This window comes from Salvia hispanica, chromosome 4 (assembly GCF_023119035.1).
Source record: "Salvia hispanica cultivar TCC Black 2014 chromosome 4, UniMelb_Shisp_WGS_1.0, whole genome shotgun sequence".
Taxonomy (NCBI): Eukaryota; Viridiplantae; Streptophyta; class Magnoliopsida; order Lamiales; family Lamiaceae; genus Salvia; species Salvia hispanica.
Genome location: NC_062968.1, coordinates 30599080 through 30616617, shown reverse-complemented (window position 1 = coordinate 30616617; position 17538 = coordinate 30599080). Strand labels below are relative to the sequence as shown.

Below are 17538 nucleotides of genomic sequence, written 5' to 3'. Positions count from 1 at the left end.
TTAGTGAAGTTAGGGGCTATCTTGACAAACTGACAAACCGATTAGATAGAAGAAGGGAAGGGGAAGATTCGGAGACTGTAGGTTCTTGAATTGACCTTAATCTTGTGGGGATGGCTGCTAGAAAGTAAACCAGTTTATGTGTTTATGTGTTAATATGTGTTTTTATCTGTTTTCTATGTCTAAGTCCTTAGCGTCTAGGTCTAGTAGTTTGAGTCTTTTTCTTTTTTTAGTAGAGTCGGTTAAGGGAAAACCATGCATTGAAACGTGCCTTATTCCTTTTTCTTGTCTTCATACTTGAGGGCAAGTATGGTTTAAGTGTGAGCAGTTTGATAAGGCTCGTTTCATGCATCGGTTTAGGGTTAAAATTCTGTGCATTTGGGGCGCTAATGTGTGTTATTGAGTTCAGGTGCGTAGTAAATCTGTCGGACCCAGGAGTTGTTGTTACCTGACCTGGCAGATGCAAAAGAGATGAAATTGAAGCAAAAATCAGAAGTCGTCGTTCGGACCTGGGAGAATCAAAAGTTGGCGACAGGAGCAGAATGGAGCGAGAGCAAATTATTTTAAAGAGTCTTACTCAAGGGCAGGAGCGTAAAATCACCAGAGGGGATACCCTAGGGATCAGAGCCTCACATATATAAAGAGCTCAACCTTGAAGAAGAAAAAGGAATCCGTGAACAGCCACTTCTAAGCTCTCCTAGCTCTAGTTCTAGCTCTCTACTTCAAAATTTCATCTTCGACTGCTGCGCACTTGGACATGGAGGATTCTGGCCACCGTGGTTCTCATCGTCATCGTTGTTATTTTGCTGTGTAACACCGCCTTGTGGAGGCGAAGAAACAATTTTATTTGCTTTCGTTTAGTACCTTGTTGGTTTTTAAGTTTTGCAACTCTAGTTTCTTGCTTTGATCTACTGGATTCAGACCTATTTCTAGTTATTATGGAAGTTTATGTTTGCTTTTGGTTGAATATCTCTGAGTTTATGTTCATCTCTTGTTTTTAGCTTTCGTTCTTGTTTGTTGTTGGATGTTTGGAGCTGAGATCTGTGTTTGTTGTTGGAGGTTGGGAATTTGCATATGAAGATGTTTGGATTTGTTGAATCTTGGTGTTTCGGAGTTGGAGTTTCACATATTTGGTGCTTGATGTTTACGTTATGCATGATTATGGGTATTTACTTTCTGTTTCTGCATCCTTTAGGTCCAGTAGCGTAGATCTGTTAGTTTAGGCTTTAATTTCTCGTTTTAAGTCTCGTTTTAAGTTTAGATTTAAGGTTGCTCTGTTTTCATGGTGTTTAATACCCTGTTTTATCTGCTATTCTCGTTTGATTCCCGAAGAAGATGAAGTTGTTGGTAGTTAGAACCAGATCTGCTTTATGTCAGTACTTTTCTGCATGTACTTTACTTTTTCTGCATATCTGCTAGACCTGTCAGTACGATCTACTTTGTCTCTTTTACTTTTCTGCATGCTTTTCCAGACCCTGGTAGTTTACGGAAATTTGTCTTGCTTTTCGCTTTATGCTTGTCTGTCCAAATTAGGAAAGTCTGTCTAGTTAAGTTTACTCCAGTTGTCTTAGAACTTTAAAATATCTCACTTTCTCTGAGTCATGTATGTTCCGTACGCTTTCGTTTCTTAGACCCAGTAGGTAGAGTAAAATTTCTTCTGATCTATTAGACCCAATAGGTAGAGTAAAGTTTCGCTTATCTCTCAGACCCAGTAGTTTTAAGTTCTCGACCCACAAAAATTGCGTGGCAGCAGCCAACCCTTTATTTTCCAAAACATCCTCAAATGCAGTTCCGTAACACCTGCTTCCTCGTGGGATCGATCCTTTACTTCCCTGTGCTAGTTGTAGTATAGTGGGTTGAGGTTTTTGAAGGGACAGAGTGCACCCAACGACCCTTTCTGATAAGTCTCATGATCTTCTAGCCTCTGAAGTCTAGAACAATCCTCTGGACCTATTAGATCGAGTGACACATATCACAGTACAAACCTGCACTGCACTCTTTGGACCTGTCAACGAGAAACGCCACGTCCACTTGTTTACCTAATTATGAGAATAAATAATATAATATAATGGTTTATTATTGAAATATGATAAACAAGTCTAAGGCTTTTTACTAAGAAGGTCAAGTAGGGAAATTCGATGAATCTCCTCATGAGTTTTCCAGTAGGGGACTTGGCCAGATCTAGTAAGAAGAAAAACGTATTCACAACCTAGATAGGCTTTGGCTACCTATTGGTACGGTTGCGGTGTTTGTGATAATTCTCTCTTACCTAAGAAGAGATTAGTAACACCGGTGTGGTAAAGCACTGAAAGGATCTAATCCGAAATGTATTCTTTATTGCTATCTACTGAAAGAATATATTTCAGAAAGTTTAGTATTTTCTAGTCTATGATATTAATATCAATATTGTTTATTCAATCAAACGCCACTTTGACTTATCAATATGTGAGAGTTTGTATGTAACTCAAGTTCATGATATCTTGGGTGGTAGTAATTGAATAACATGAAGGTATTGGAATATTATTTCATAGAATTCGCGTGCCCAGTGTGGTATGATTAAATCCCTAAAAGGGTGATCCCCAATGAGGTGTTTGAAAGAGGAATTTATTATTCAGAAATCTGCGCAGTTGGAATTTATTCCACGAATAATAAATAAAGTTTCAAACTAGAAAAACTCTTTGGAGAATTAATTTAATTCTAGTCACATAGCAGACAAAAGAATTAAATTGATGGATCAAGATAATCTTAAACGCGGGAAATATTATAAAATAAAATGGACCCAAGTTATTTGTAATTTGGTGATTTAAGTGGGAGTGCAATATTATTCTTTAGTGGAACAAAATAATATTCCATTGATAATATATTAAATCATGGGTCATTTGATTTAATTAGTAATTTATCTAATGGGTGAGCCCAACACTTAAATCATTCCATGGATCCCCATCCTAGCCCAACAAGTCCATGCTTATAAATAGTGTAGAGATGGGAAACCCTAGTAAGCACTCCACACATCACAAACCCTAACCCTAGCCGCCATAACCGGCGCTCTCTCTCTCCCCTCTTGCCTCGGTTTTCGTGCCTTTGCACGAGGGAGATTAGGGTTTTGGTTTTTGTTCTTGTTCTATCCTAATTCATAGGATTAGATCAAGACAATTTCGTGTTTGTGTTGGTTTTCCCTAGATCTCATATCACTTTTATTTGGTTCTTCGAGATCCGCCCACACGGATGGAGAATCAAGGACAAGGGAATAGGTTGGAAGATTCGTGGTCGATAAACCAAGGATCTCCGGGTGGTGCAGCTAGCAACGTCAATCCAATGATGGATTATGAGGTAACAATCGAATCTACATCGAATATGCATGATTATGTGTTTATTTGATGTTATATCTATAGATCTATGTTTATTGCATGAAATTGGAGTCGAATGCATAATCACCTAAATAGATCCGTTCTAGGACCTATTTGGTTTCCGTGTCTTCCGCTGCGGTAGTCCCAACGAAACCCCTGTTTATATTGAGGGGGCGACCCCGATGGTGGATGATGTGGGGGAAACCCCGGGAAAACTTGTGGAAGAGACAGATCTATACACTACTGGAGTACCGGAGCCCGTTGAGGAAGGGCTAAATCTGATTGTGGACCTGGTGGACAACCAGGAAGAAGGACACCCCGGGTGGACGAAAGAGCAGAGAGGAGAAGGGCCAGGCGGAGTCTGCTTGACGAAGTAGATGACTTGGTCTATTCCGAGAATGAGGAGTTCCCTGCCCGAGGGACGGAAGCGGAAGTGGCAGAGGAGAGTCGCCTGGTCAAGGAAAGGGCGAGAAAAGGAAAAGCAGCTGCGACCGGGTCAACACGGTCGAGGAAAGCTCCCTCCGTCAAGGAGGTTGAGGAGACCCTTTCCCCAGTGACCGAAGCTCCCTCTACCGAGGAACAAGACAAGCCTACTCATGGGTACGACTCTGAACTTGGAGAATCTGAAGAGGAGTTTGTGCAAGGACGTCCGGAGGTATGGCTGACTAAGGAACTGCTGGAGTCGATGAGGCATTTCGACGATCAGAAACGGGCCACAGTGTACAAAGAGAGATGCAGTGCCGGAAAGATGGCTAAGTCTAGAAAGCAGTACAGCTCCAGGGAACTCATGACGATTGCATGTGATGAGGACTTCCGCGCATGTATCTATTCAATCGGTTTCGAGTGGTTGCTAAAGCACAGCCAGGAGAAGGTGCCGGTGGACCTAGCACGGGAGTTTTTCTCAACATTCCGATTAAAGAACACCTCTGACCTCGACGCGGACTCCATAACATTCAGGCTTTTCAATGAAGAACACGAGATGAGCATCCGGGAATGGTCCTTGAAGATGGGGTTGTTTACCCAGGCTGAGGATGATGAAGGAATATGGAACGAGAGGATGATCGGCGTGCCGAAGAATACGCCAGGTTTCAAAGTACAAGCAGCATGGGAACTAATCACTCACTCCAAGGCAGGGGCGTTCAAGTCAAGCTACTCCAAGGCTTCTCACATCGAGGACAGAATCCTCCGTTTTGCTCAGACGTTTATCAGCTACAACTTAATGGGAACTGCAAATTCAGCTCTGACGACAACCGACCTTTATTTCACTTGGTGCATGGCAAAAGGCGTTAAGGTGCATCTAGGCTATTGGCTGGCTCAAGCATGTCATCAAATGACCAGCAACCCTGCTCGACATATGTATACCTGCCATCTCCTAGGCGCCTAGCGGAACATTGAAATGAAGATAGCCAAAACCATCTCCCTTGGTCGTGATGTGCGAACCCCCGGAAGTTTTCAGCGTTGAGTACTTTTTCAACAAGGGGTTACTCCAAGCTCACGGCAAACAAACCTTCTTCTACACGGTAGGAGATAAGGTGAAAGCGGAGGCTGAGGAGGCTGCGGAGGCTATGCCAAGTGAAGAGGTCGAGGAGCTGAGAAAGGATGTCCAGGATGTGAGGAGAGAAATGCAGGTGATGAGGAAAGAAATAGTGAAAGAACTTGGAGGGATAAGGAAAGAATTGAACGGGAACCGTGAAGAGGTGAAGACCCTGCGGGGAAATATTGCGGACCTGGCAGTGAAGTCCGCCAAACAGAACGAGCGGATGACGGAGGCTGTGGAGCTTGTAATGAAAATGTTGAAATGGTTGGAGAAGACACTCCCCTTGACCCAGTCGAAGGCAACTCCTGGGTCCAGCAGCGAGGTCAAGCAACCAGGCCAGAGCAGTCCCTCCGTCCAGCGACCACCGCACCCGCTCAAGCAAATGGTTACCCCGTCCGCGTCTAAGCCAGTGTCAATTCTATCCAGGTCAAAGTCCATGATGTTAAAGAAGCCAGTGTCTGATGAACCAGAGGAAGAAGAGAAAGAGCCGGAGCTGCCGGCGAAAAAGAAAGTGAAGATGACCCGACCCGGAATCCCACCCCAATCTGGCTCTCGAGGGAGCCAGACCCAGAAGTGAATCACCCCCATGACCAAGTAACTTTTAATTTCTGCTTTCAGTTATTTTGTTTGTCTTTGTTTTTGTCTATGTTTTGTTTGTTATTTACTATATGTATTTGTCTTCTCCCACTTAGCCCAATGCTTGGTCTAAGTGTGAGAAGTTTATATTTTCTGTTTTTATTGTGTCTTCTCCCACTTAGCCCGTTGCTCGGTCTAAGTGTGAGAAGTTTATCTGTTTTGTTTTATTTGTGTCTTCTCCCACTTAGCCCGTGCTCGGTCTAAGTGTGAGAAGTTTTTATTTGTATAAATTGTTTATTGTGTGTTGAACTGACTACCCTTTTCCCCCCTTCACGACGATGGCTTGGGGACAAGCTTGAGTGAAGTGGGAGGGGGAGGGGAGTCAATGCGTGTAGTTGTCAGCATGTTATGAGTCGTTAAGTCTAGGTTTTGTTTGCGTCGCATGAGCTGGTGAATATAATATGGCATGATCTCCTTAGTGAAAGTAATTGAAGATAGGATGTATTTCAACTTAGAAGCATTTTCCTTTAATAAGCCAAATCAATCTGGACGAAGTAAGAACGATAGGGGATGCCTTAGCTTACTTAGTTGTGAAGCCCCACTATAAGAGTGAGTTATAAGCCTTAAATAACTTTGAGCTAACACATGTAAACGGGCCGCCACTGAATGCTTAGGGAGAAGAGTCATGATGGAGAAAAAAAAGGGGAATTGGGTTATGAAGGTATAAGCTGGATGAAGTCCAGGTAAAGGAGTTATAAGCTGGACGAAGTCTAGAGGAGAGAAGAGGGAAATGGAGGAATAAGCTGGACAAAGTCCAGAGAGAAAAAAAAATGATGAAAAAAGAGAAAAAAAAAAAAAAAAAAAAGGAGGTATAAGCTGGATGAAGTCAGAGAGGAATATGTCTAAGGGCAGGAAACAATAGTAACCTGACCCAGTAAAAAAGGGGAGAAAGAAGTATAAAAGGAGAAAACTCTCATAACCCGACGATTCAGTGGTATGGCAATAACTTATGAGAGAATCGATCCTAACATCCCTGGTGAGGAATGAGCGATCGAGTGAATCCAATAATTGGAGAAGTAAAAGGCTATCTTGACGAACTGACAGATTGATTAGGTAGAAGAAGGGAAGGAGCAAATTTGGAGAAGTGCAGCCTGTTGAATTGACCTTGATCTTGTGGGGACGGTTGCCTAAAAATTGAAGCTAGTTCATGCATATGTGTCTATGTGTTTTTATTTTTAAGTGTTTGTTATTTGTGCATTAGTTGTGTCTAGGTCTAGGAGTCTGTTTAGAGTCTAAGGAGTCGGTCAGGGGATAACCATGCTTTGAAATTTGCCTTATTCTTTTTCTTGTCTTTATACTTGAGGACAAGTATGGTTTAAGTGTGAGCAGTTTGATAAGGCTAATTTCATGCATCGGTTATGTGGTGAGAAAACACTTTATTTTGCTGGGTCTAACGCAGTTTTTAAGCCAGGTGTGTGAAGGAGACGCTAAATCCAGGATGAGCTGGAGACAATGGACTAGCAAAGGAAAATGAAGGAAAGTGAGCAGAACTGAAGGGAAAAGAATGGCTAGAAGAAGGAAGTCAATAGCTGAGGGCAACAAAGACTATTCATACCTCGCTGGACCCACTTCAACGCCTATAAATAAAGGAGCATGCAACACAAGCCAGATATATGTTTTTTTCTCTTAACTCACACACTCACACACACACTTGGTAGGGAATTCTGGGATAGTTTAGGGTTTCTAAGGGGTTCATCTTCGGTGAAAGTCAGTGGTGACACCGTCCTCTCGGAGGGCGAAGAAACAATCTGCTTTTAAATCAGTTTTTCGCACTTTTGTTCCGTCGAACTTCTTTGTTTTGGAAGTCGATTTGGTTGTTGCAACTTATCGGTTATCTCTGCATTTAGTTTTTGTCATGTTGGTGTTATCTTGTGTTGATTTATGATTCTTGGTTTTTGTTTGAAGTTTTATTTCGGTGGTTGAATGTTAATCTTTGTTTTGGATAATTCTGTGCTTGATCTGGGGAAGAGGTTGTGGATCTGAATTGTTGTTGTTGATCGGTGGTTTTTTGTTGAATCTGAAGCGATGGATATACTTTTGGTCGGAGTTTGTGTCGGATGCTTGGATCCGGAGTGGATTTAGCATCCGAGGTTGGATCTGAACAGGGGATCAAGTTGTGCATGGATTTCAAACTCTTTTGCTCTCTTTTCAATTTACTCCGTCTAGTAGCCGTAGATCTGCTTAGTTTTTAATTGTTCTTCGTTAAATTGCTTTAAATCCAGTCTGATTTTACTGTTGTTTTATGCAAATCGATTGGAGAAGATGAAGTCGTTGTTAGTTAGTACTTTAGTTAGTTGTTTTCCAGCTTTTCGTCCGTACTCTACCTTTTCAGCAAATGGTCCCCACCGTCAGTTTATTTCCCAGGTCTAGGTAATTTAGAAATAGTTTCTTAGATCTAGTGAATGTCTCGTTTCCAGTTTACATGCATGATTTCTGTTTTGCCTAGATCTAGCTGTTAGCGTAGCAGATTTCACTCAAGTTAGTTTAATTTCCTCAACCCAAAAATGCGTGGCAGCAGCCAACCCAAAAATAGTCCCGAATCCTTGAGCATGCTTTATTACGCATTCATCTCTGTGGATCGATCCCTACTTCCCTGTGCTAATTTTAGTATAAGTGGTTGAGGGTTTTTGAAGCAATATTATGTGTGTCCGACGACCGAGATCTTCCAACGATCCGTGAGTTCCTAGACCTTGTGATCTACTGGATTCGCTGGACCTATAAGACTTGTTATTCCCTTATGTGCACACACTACTTAGCAAAATAAATATGTGTGAGCTTCAGTACGAAATTATGGATTCAAAGCATTTCGCAAGACATTTGGCCAAAATAATATATTCATTGATTGGATGATTAAATATGATAACAAGCTCTTCTATTTATAATACTAGAATACTACCCTAACTTATTGAACAAGAAATAAATATCTAAACAAATATGAAAAAGATATGGTAAATCAAAATATAACTAAAGAATATGGATATGCTATAATATAGGATCGTATCAAAATGTCTAATGGCAGACGGTTGCCGGAAATGTCTAATGGCGGATATGTGCCGCTGCCTTCAGAATTCGGGGTATAACAGTGCAATTTGCAAATCCAAATAGAAGAGCTCACCCGATATTCCTTCAGGTAGTTCAATTTTTAATTAATTGCTATAAATTGAGAAAAGAAGTAGTGAGGACATTTGGGGGTTTGTTTGGTTGATGCAGTGGAGCATACGTTTTTGGATGTAATTGAGGGGTCGAATTCGAAGAAAGAAGTGAGGATGAGAATCGAGTTGAATTTCAGAGGGCAATTCGAGATGGCACGAGCAAACGAGGATATTCGTGGGGAAGATGGAGAGGCTATGGCGGTGCTTAAGATCGTGTGCGGGGCAGCGATTTTTAACTTAATTAAACATAATTATTACTTTAATCCGGTCAAATTGATATAAAAATTGTTGACCGTTAAATTTTAACAGTTCCGTCAGTTTCGGACTAAATGTGACCCATTTTTATTTGTGACGGACCAAATAATTCAAAAGATAATGTTATGTACCAAAATCAAAAATGTTATTGACTAAAAAGGGACTTTAGTTTATTTATATGGAGTATAATCTAATGGATTGATTTTATATACTACGTATAATTTTAGAAAATGAACGTAAATCTAAAACCTGGCAAAGTTGGATATATATAATTTAAGTCTAGTTTGGTTTCTTATTTTAATAGTTGCGTACGTATGATTCCATTTTATTTTTAAATTATGAAATAACTTTTTATACAATTGCAAAATTAGGATTTACTACATGTTTTTGTTGGAAGAAGATCCCAAATATCCTGCACAATCAAGGAGAAGATTGCACAATCAAGGAAGAAATTAAGAGGAGATCAATGCCAAGAAATTAAGAAGATATGATTGATTCGTTTTACCTTCCTTGTGTATTAGTACCATGAATAGCTTTGTGTAATCTATATAACATGTACAATGTAGTGTGAATAAAATCATCAGAAATTATCCCAATTATTAGTTTTTACATGGCATCCGAACAGGTTACGCTCAGAAAAAAATTCATCAGGGCCGATCAATCCAATCCAAACACAAACTGACCGACCATAAAAACGAAACAGACAATAAACCAGAAACAATTTCTAGTGAAGAATAAAATTCACTTAAAATGGAAAAATACAACAATTTCTGATGAAAAAACTAATAAGACGAAATAAAAGTTAGTCAACCGATTACGAAGTCTTTGGAAAATCTTCCTAATAGTAGCCACAATGCCGGCTAGCCGATTCGCGTCGCTAGCCGGTCGGCTAGCCGAACCATTGCGATCGGCCAGCCCGAAATCGGCGAGAAAATCGGCGTGGGCTAGCCGATTGGCTGGCGCTGGTCGATGCGTTGGCCGCCATTGCGGCGTGCCGATCGGCCAGCGCCCTTTTCGTTTTTTTTTATTTTTATTTTTGAAAACCTATATAAACGTGATTTTAATTTCATTTTCATTTGCACCACTTTTTTTAACGAGTTTTCTCTCTATCTAAATTTCTGTACAAGAGCATCATCGAGCGATGGATCACAACAACGAGTCCAGTCCAGCGACGAGTGGATCTCAGACTCCCACGGTACCCGTGGGATCTGGATGGGGCCGAGATAGGCGGGCGAGATGGGCCCGTGGTTTAACGTCCCCTTGGAATCAGGTGATGGGGATGATGGCTGGAGCGCGGGGCTGGGGGGGGAACAGGGGGATGTCGTGGGGGATGTCGGGCGGCGGACGAGGCCAGCGGCGGGCAAGGGTGGGGAGGTATGCCCCAGATGCTGCATCAAATGATGGGGATGATGCATGTCTGGCAGGGAGGGAGGGATGCAGCCCGGTATGCATACCGGGATGCAGGGGTCACCGGGGGACACGGTCCTATCGTCCCTCTCTGGATTTTTTGACGGCTTCGTCTCACACGTCGACCCAAGTGGAGACGCAGTTCACTGGCGATGACCTTTTGTTATTGCATGACATGGGGATCGATCTCGGGGATCCGGACACTCCCGTTCCAGCGAGGCGGGCCGCGCCGAAGAAGAAGAAGACGAAGGGGAAGGCCAAGGCGGTCGGCGAGTCGTCGCAACCCGATGTTGACAACACCCTCGCCCGAAGGAAGTGGACGGAGGATGAGTACGCCGGGGTGGCCAAGGCGTGGTTGACGGTGTGCGACGATCCGCTGGCGAAGCGGGTCGTCAACATGTGGGCGAAGATTAGAGCGGCCTACGGGAGGAACCGCCCGCATGGGAAGGACTTCAGCGGGGAGGAGTGCCGGAAGGGGTGGGAGCGCATCGGGACCGCGGTCGGCCGTTTTTCGGGGTTGTACACCAACGCCCTCTCGTCAGCTCACTAGTGGGCAGAATGAGGAGGACGCCCGGAGGATAGGCGGAGAGTCGGTTCCCCTTGCCGGGGAAGTATAAGGAGTTCCACTACTAGGAATGCTATGTGTTGTTGTCGAGCGGAATAGTTCAGCCTATCGTCCCTCTCTGGATTTTTTGACGGCTTCGTCTCACACGTCGACCCAAGTGGAGACGCAGTTCACTGGCAATGACCTTTTGTCATTGCATGACATGGGGATCGATCTCGGGGATCCGGACACTCCCGTTCCAGCGGGGCGGGCCGCGCCGAAGAAGAAGAAGACGAAGGGGAAGGCCAAGGCGGTCGGCGAGTCGTCGCAGCCCGATGTTGACAAAACCCCCGCCCGGAGGAAGTGGACGGAGGATGAGTACGCCGGGGCGGCCAAGGCGTGGTTGACGGTGTGCGACGATCCGCTGGTTTCGAACAACCAGCGGGTCGTCAACATGTGAGCGAAGATTAGAGCAGCCTACGGGAGGAACTGCCGCATGGGAAGGACTTCAGCGGGGAGGAGTGCCGGAAGGGGTGGGAGCGCATCGGGGCCGCGGTCGGCCGTTTTTCGGGGTTGTACACCAACGCCCTCTGTCAGCCTCACTAGTGGGCGGAATGAGGAGGACGCCCGGAGGATAGCCGAGAGTCGGTTCCCCTTGCCGGGGAAGTATAAGGAGTTCCACTACCGGGAATGCTATGTGTTGTTGTCGAGCGGAATAGTTCAGCCTATCGTCCCTCTCTGGATTTTTTGACGGCTTCGCCTCACACGTCGACCCAAGTGGAGACGCAGTTCACCGGCAATGACCTTTTGTCATTGCATGACATGGGGATCGATCTCGGGGATCCGGACACTCCCGTTCAAGCGGGGCGGGCCGCGCCGAAGAAGAAGAAGACGAAGGGGAAGGCCAAGGCGGTCGGCGAGTCGTCGCAGCCCGATGTTGACAAAACCCCCGCCCCGAGGAAGTGGACGGAGGATGAGTACGCCGGGGTGGCCAAGGCGTGGTTGACGGTGTGCGACGATCCGCTGGTTGCGAACAACCAGCGGGTCGTCAACATGTGAGCGAAGATTAGAGCAGCCTACAGGAGGAACTGCCCGCATGGGAAGGACTTCAGCGGGGAGGAGTGCCAAGGGGTGGCCGTTTAGCTGGGTTGTACACCAACGCCTCCGGAATCCCGGCTCACTAGTGGGCGTAATGAGGAGATCTTCACGATAGGCGAGGGATACTCAGAGTCGCTCCTTGCCGGAAGAGCTTACAAGGAGTTCCACTACCGGGAATGCTATGTGTTGTTGAAGGACTCCGAGAAATTCCGGGCGGGAGGCTGCGACGCCAAGGGTGGCCGAAGAAGCAGAGGCTGAACTATTCCGTCGACACCCCCTCCCCTCCCCCCACGCGAGTACAACTTCTTCTCGCGTCAAAAAACGCGGGAGCAGATGTATTGGAGGGCCGCCACTGACCCCACGGAGAAGATGTTTCTTCACTCGATGCTCGAGAGCATGTGGGTTGATTTGGATGCCGCGAGGGCACAGATGGGGGGTTCCGACGTGGGCTCGAGATACCCCGGGTGGCGGCGGCGGCGGCGGCGGACGGCGGTAACGGCGGACGAGTAGAGAGTGGCGGGGCTCGTGTGTGGAAGCCCTTTTTTAAAAAAAAATCATGTATTTTTTTTAATCTTTGTACTTTTTTTTTTAATGAAATGAATTAATTTTCCCGTATATGTGTCGTAAATTTAATTCCGTAATTTAATCGTAATTTTAATTCCGTAAATTAGTATTTTTGAATTATTTTTATTGCGGCTAGCCTAAATCTGTTGTGGCAGGTGGATTTTTAGTGCTGCAGACGTGGCGGGGAGAGAGAGTGGCTGGCCTAAAGCCACTGTGGATGCTCTTATTTTGTTTACTCTTACTAGTCTTTAATTGACTGGATTTTTTCCCTCTGAAAATTGAAGCACTCCCCCACCTTTTCTCTTTCATATTGGTTCTGCTTTTCTGCGATTTTATTGTAATTCATGTAAATTTACCGCTCCCTTTGTCCTCATTAATTGTCCACTTTTGTCATTTTCGTCCGTCCTCGATTAATTGTCAATTTTCACTTTTTCTATAAATGACAAGTAGGTCTCACATTTCATTAACTTAAAATCTGTATCGGAATCAAAGTGGACAATTATTAGGGGATGGAGGGAGTATAAAGATTATAGATCTTATCAAAATAGAAAACCTGGGCGATTGTCTCGGGGATATATGGAGAAAAAATTCAGTGATCTCGGAATACCACGGTGGAAAGCATATGTGGTATACCCTACCAATAGTATGTTGACAAATAGACATGTATATTGGTCTCACCTCCAACTAGATTGCCACATAGATACACACAATTATGGAAATTTCTCATGTACATATATAGATAATATAGCTCTATATACACACATATATGCACATTAATTACCACCGACATTAATTACCACCCAATTAGTTAACTGCAAAAATTTGATTTGATATGAAAATTTCGCTATCTCATATAATTCATAGAACTATATACACACATATAATATCTATGTCTATATATATATGCATTGAAGGCTCCATCTTTCTTTACACTTAAATCCCCAATCATCTTTCCCATAAAAAGGCTTTCATTCTGCCATTGATTTAATGGGTACGTAGCTTTTCTTTCTGCTACATATAAATACATACATATAGAAATGTATATATTTGTCTTTTTATTATTTGACTGCATATTTATTCATTTATATGTTCGGTAATTGAATCAATATTTATTCTTTCGTCAAGTATGTTCTTGTTACTGCATATTTATTCATCTATATGTTCTTTTATACTCTATCAGAGTGGAATTGAATGAATTAAAATATATTCTTTTTGGTGAAGTATATTATTGTTACGGACATAGGCTGCTATTAAGTGTGTTTAGGTTTTATTTTCTTTGTTTTATAATTGTTGTTTATTAGTTGATATATTTTAACTAATATAATCCATAAAAATAAATTATTCTATTTTTAATTTGAATGCAATAAAAATAGTATTCAACAGTATTTTGATTGTATAAGTTGATATTGAATTTAAACATAACAGTATTCTTTTTATATTGTAGAAAATTCAACAAGCTCATATGTGAATTTTGCGGAGAGTGAATTTCAATTCAAAGATGGAATGACTTTTGCAAATGAAGAAGAAGCTTATAAGGCATACAATGCATATGCATTTACCAAAGGATTTGGAATCCGCAGAGGTAAAAAGTCTTACACTCGGAAAAATGAGATGCGTACATGTACGTTTCTGTGTTGTTGCGAGGGATACTCGGAATTTGCCCCGTCCGAGGAGAGAAAAACTGAAAGGTCATTAAAAAGATGTGGGTGTACAGCTCGTATCAGGTTTCATATCAAAGAATGTTTTTGGGAAGTGGTTGAATTCAATGACGTCCACAACCATCCTTTTATTGAGGATAATCAGAAGCATTTGATTAGATCGTGTCGCAAGATCACAGAAACACATGGGAGCATTCTTAGCACTATGGTAGATTCTGGGATAAAAGCCACAAAAGCTTATTCTTACTTGACAAATGAAGCGGGCGGAGCGCAAAATGTCAGTTTTACTCTTCAAGATTGTAAAAATTTTCTACAGTAAAAAAGAATGAACCTAATAAGTGCAGGAGATTGTCAAAGTCTTCTAAAGCACTTACAATCCTAACAAGCTAGTGGAAGTAATTTGTTCTACTCGTTCCAAGTTGATGAACAGAATAGAATGACTAATTTTTTCTGGTGTGATGGTGCTTCAAGAATAGATTATGATTGTTTTGGTGATGTTTTGGTATTTGATACCACGTATCGTACAAACAAGTACAACATGGTATGTGCGCCTTTCGTGGGAGTCAATAATCATTGGAGGAATGTCTTATTTGGTTGTGCTTTCATGTTAGATGAGACAATAGCCTCATTTATTTGGGTGTTCGAAACGTTCTTGGAGGCAATGGGGAACAAGGCACCTAAAACAATATTCACGGATCAAGATAGTGCAATGGCTAATGCGGCAAAGTTTTTCCGAACAGCGTCCATAGGTTATGTGTCTGGCATATATCTAAAAATGCCACTCAACATATTTCGCATCTTCTTTCAGATTCAAAATTTAAGGGGAAGTTCAATAAAATTTTGTATGAAGTTGAGATGGAGAATGAAATGGAGCAGCTTTTGAGTGATCTATGTGAAGAATGGAATGTTGTTGAGAATAAGTGGTTAAGTAATTTGTACTTGCTACGTCATAAATGGTGCCCCGCATTCAACCGTGATAGTTTTTCAGCTGGTATAAGATCTACGCAGAGAAGTGAAAGCACGAACAATGTTTTCAAACATTTGTCTTGTAAGACAATGACATTAACAGAGTTTGTTAGTCATTATGAGAAGCAAGCAGAAAAGATGCGTGACAATCAAGCTGCCGATGATTTTGAATGTGTTCGAGGGGTGCCAAGAATTGGTGTAGATTGTGGTATTTTGAGGCAAGCGGCACAAGTGTACACTCATAAGATATTCAAGAAATTTCAAGCTGAGTATTTTGAAGGCTTTTCATGGCATGTGATAAGTTCGAAGCATGAAGATGGAGTATACACTTACACCTTGAAGAAGGAATTTGGTCATTCCGAGCATTCTGTGAGTTTTTATTCCAGTAATACTTCGATCTCGTGCACATGCAAGTTATTTGATTTATTGGGATGGTTATGTTGTCATGCATTAACTATAATGAATAATCATCTCAACGTGACTACTATTCCTGCGCAATACATATTGAAGAGGTGGACGAATAGTGCAAGACAAGAAGTTCATAATAATGACGGTGGTTGCTCCTTAGATTTGACAATGTCAAGAACTTATCATTTGAAAGAGTTGATGCGCCAATCTTTTGACATCATGAGCTTAAGTGTCCATGATGTTGAAACTGTCAAAATTGCAAAAAAGAGACTCCAAGAGCTTGACGCCGAGATCAGAAATTATGCATCCCCCTTGTGTGCGAGTGATAGGCATACCTTGAGAATTGAGGATAATGATGTTCCTCAACACGGTTCAACTCAGATTCTTGATCCTCTCAAGAAAAAGTCAAAGGGAGTGACAAATTCTCGAATGAAGAGTGCCATAGAGAAGCGAAAGAAGGGCAAATCTTTGAAAGGAAAAAAACCCTTTCAACAATTTCATGGCATAAATCCCATGAACCAAACACCGATGTGGAGTACGAATGTTCATATGAATCCAGGCCACCAAAATATGGTATGTGTATGTCTAATTATGCTCATCAATATACATGGTGTATGCGTATATCATATTTGGTTTCTTTGATGGTATATAATTTTATAGGATACATCATCATATATGATGCCTGTTCAATCTGGTTATGCCCAACCGATGTCTTTTACCTCATTATTGACTCAGGTATATTTTTTATATGCAAAATGATATATTATCATATGGTTATAATATGCTTTAGTTTATCTCTTTACATACTCTTATTTTTTTTGGCTTTGTAGGACTATCAAAGTGTGGCAAGTGTACCTCAAATCATGTTCCCCGGTGATTGTCCCCCTTGAATTTATCTCAAGTTGAGAAAGATAATTTGAATTGGAGAAACTTGATTTGGCTCCCACTTTTGGATCACGAAGAAAGCATTTTGAAAAAGAGTTCATGATGATTTTAAGTATTGAACAATTATTTGTATCTTTTATTTATGAAAACAATTTATGTATTAACTATTGAGTATTTTTGATAGGATTAAACTTTATTATTGGTGATCAATTTGAATATAGTGGTTTTATTTATTTTTATATTTTAATTGCTATTTACTAACAAGCTTATAATCTATTTAGTTTCTAGAGTTTTTGTAACATCCCGGATTTTAGAACCCTAATTTTTGAGCCCTAGAATTTATTGTTGATGACGTGGCATCGAGAATGCAGTTATTTCATGAGGTGATATGGTCGAATTAAGTTTAGGGTTTGTGAGAAAGTTTGAAAAGTCAAACTATTTGACTTAATGATGTGGCATGTGATTTATTTATTTGTGTGACTTATGTGGTGATTTAATTGTTTATGGGTGAGTGAGAATATTAGAGAAAATTGCCATAAATACTTATCACCCTAATTCTTGTGATTTTCGAACCCTAGACCCCTTGGAGAGAAAATTTCTATTTTTTCGGAATTTATTTAATCCTTGGGATATTTATCCAAATTAAATTCCAAGAGCCAATTATTTCCTTGTTTAGAGATGTAAAAATCGAGCCCCCTTGTTACCTTAGTGATTTTCGAAAATCACTTAATTTTGGGAAGGAAGGAATTGTTTTATTTTAGTTAATCCCTTGTTTGATTCCTTCCATACCTAGAATTTAATTATTCTACCAAATCTTTCCATACTACAAGAGATCTTGCCTTACTTTATTTTAGTCAATATTCAAAAATCCATGCCTTATTTAAAAGGCTAGAAATCGGCCCCTTGCCTTACTCATGGAGGATTTTCCTTATTTTTATTTTGCTCCATGATATTTTATTCTATATGGAAAAATACCAAAAACAAAACCATGAATAATCCCCTAGCCATATTTTCGAAAATTAGGAGATATTGCCATCTTCTTTTTTGTTAATTCTTCTTCCCTACTCCACAATATTATTTTATT

The 17538-nt window shown here is 41.6% G+C and overlaps 1 protein-coding gene across 1 annotated transcript; it reads left to right on the top strand.

Moving 5' to 3' along the window:
* The first annotated feature begins 4774 nt into the window (after window positions 1–4774).
* On the top strand, window positions 4775–16459 carry LOC125220891 (protein FAR-RED IMPAIRED RESPONSE 1-like). The gene is made up of 6 exons (XM_048123024.1): window positions 4775–5125; window positions 13963–14158; window positions 14807–14944; window positions 15004–16142; window positions 16230–16304; window positions 16400–16459. The coding sequence occupies exons 1-6, from the start codon at window positions 4775–4777 to the stop codon at window positions 16457–16459; spliced, it is 1959 nt and encodes a 652-aa protein (XP_047978981.1).
* Window positions 16460–17538: the final 1079 nt, after the last annotated feature.

Excerpts from the sequence above, each read along its gene's own strand:
- LOC125220891 (XM_048123024.1), top strand. The coding sequence starts at position 4,775 with ATGTGCGAACCCCCGGAAGTTTTCAGCGTTGAGTACTTTTTCAACAAG. Across the intron at positions 14,159-14,806 it reads GAAAAATGAGATGCGTACAT|ATGAGACAATAGCCTCATTT; the intron begins GTACGTTTCTGT and ends CTTTCATGTTAG. Across the intron at positions 16,305-16,399 it reads TTACCTCATTATTGACTCAG|GACTATCAAAGTGTGGCAAG; the intron begins GTATATTTTTTA and ends TTGGCTTTGTAG.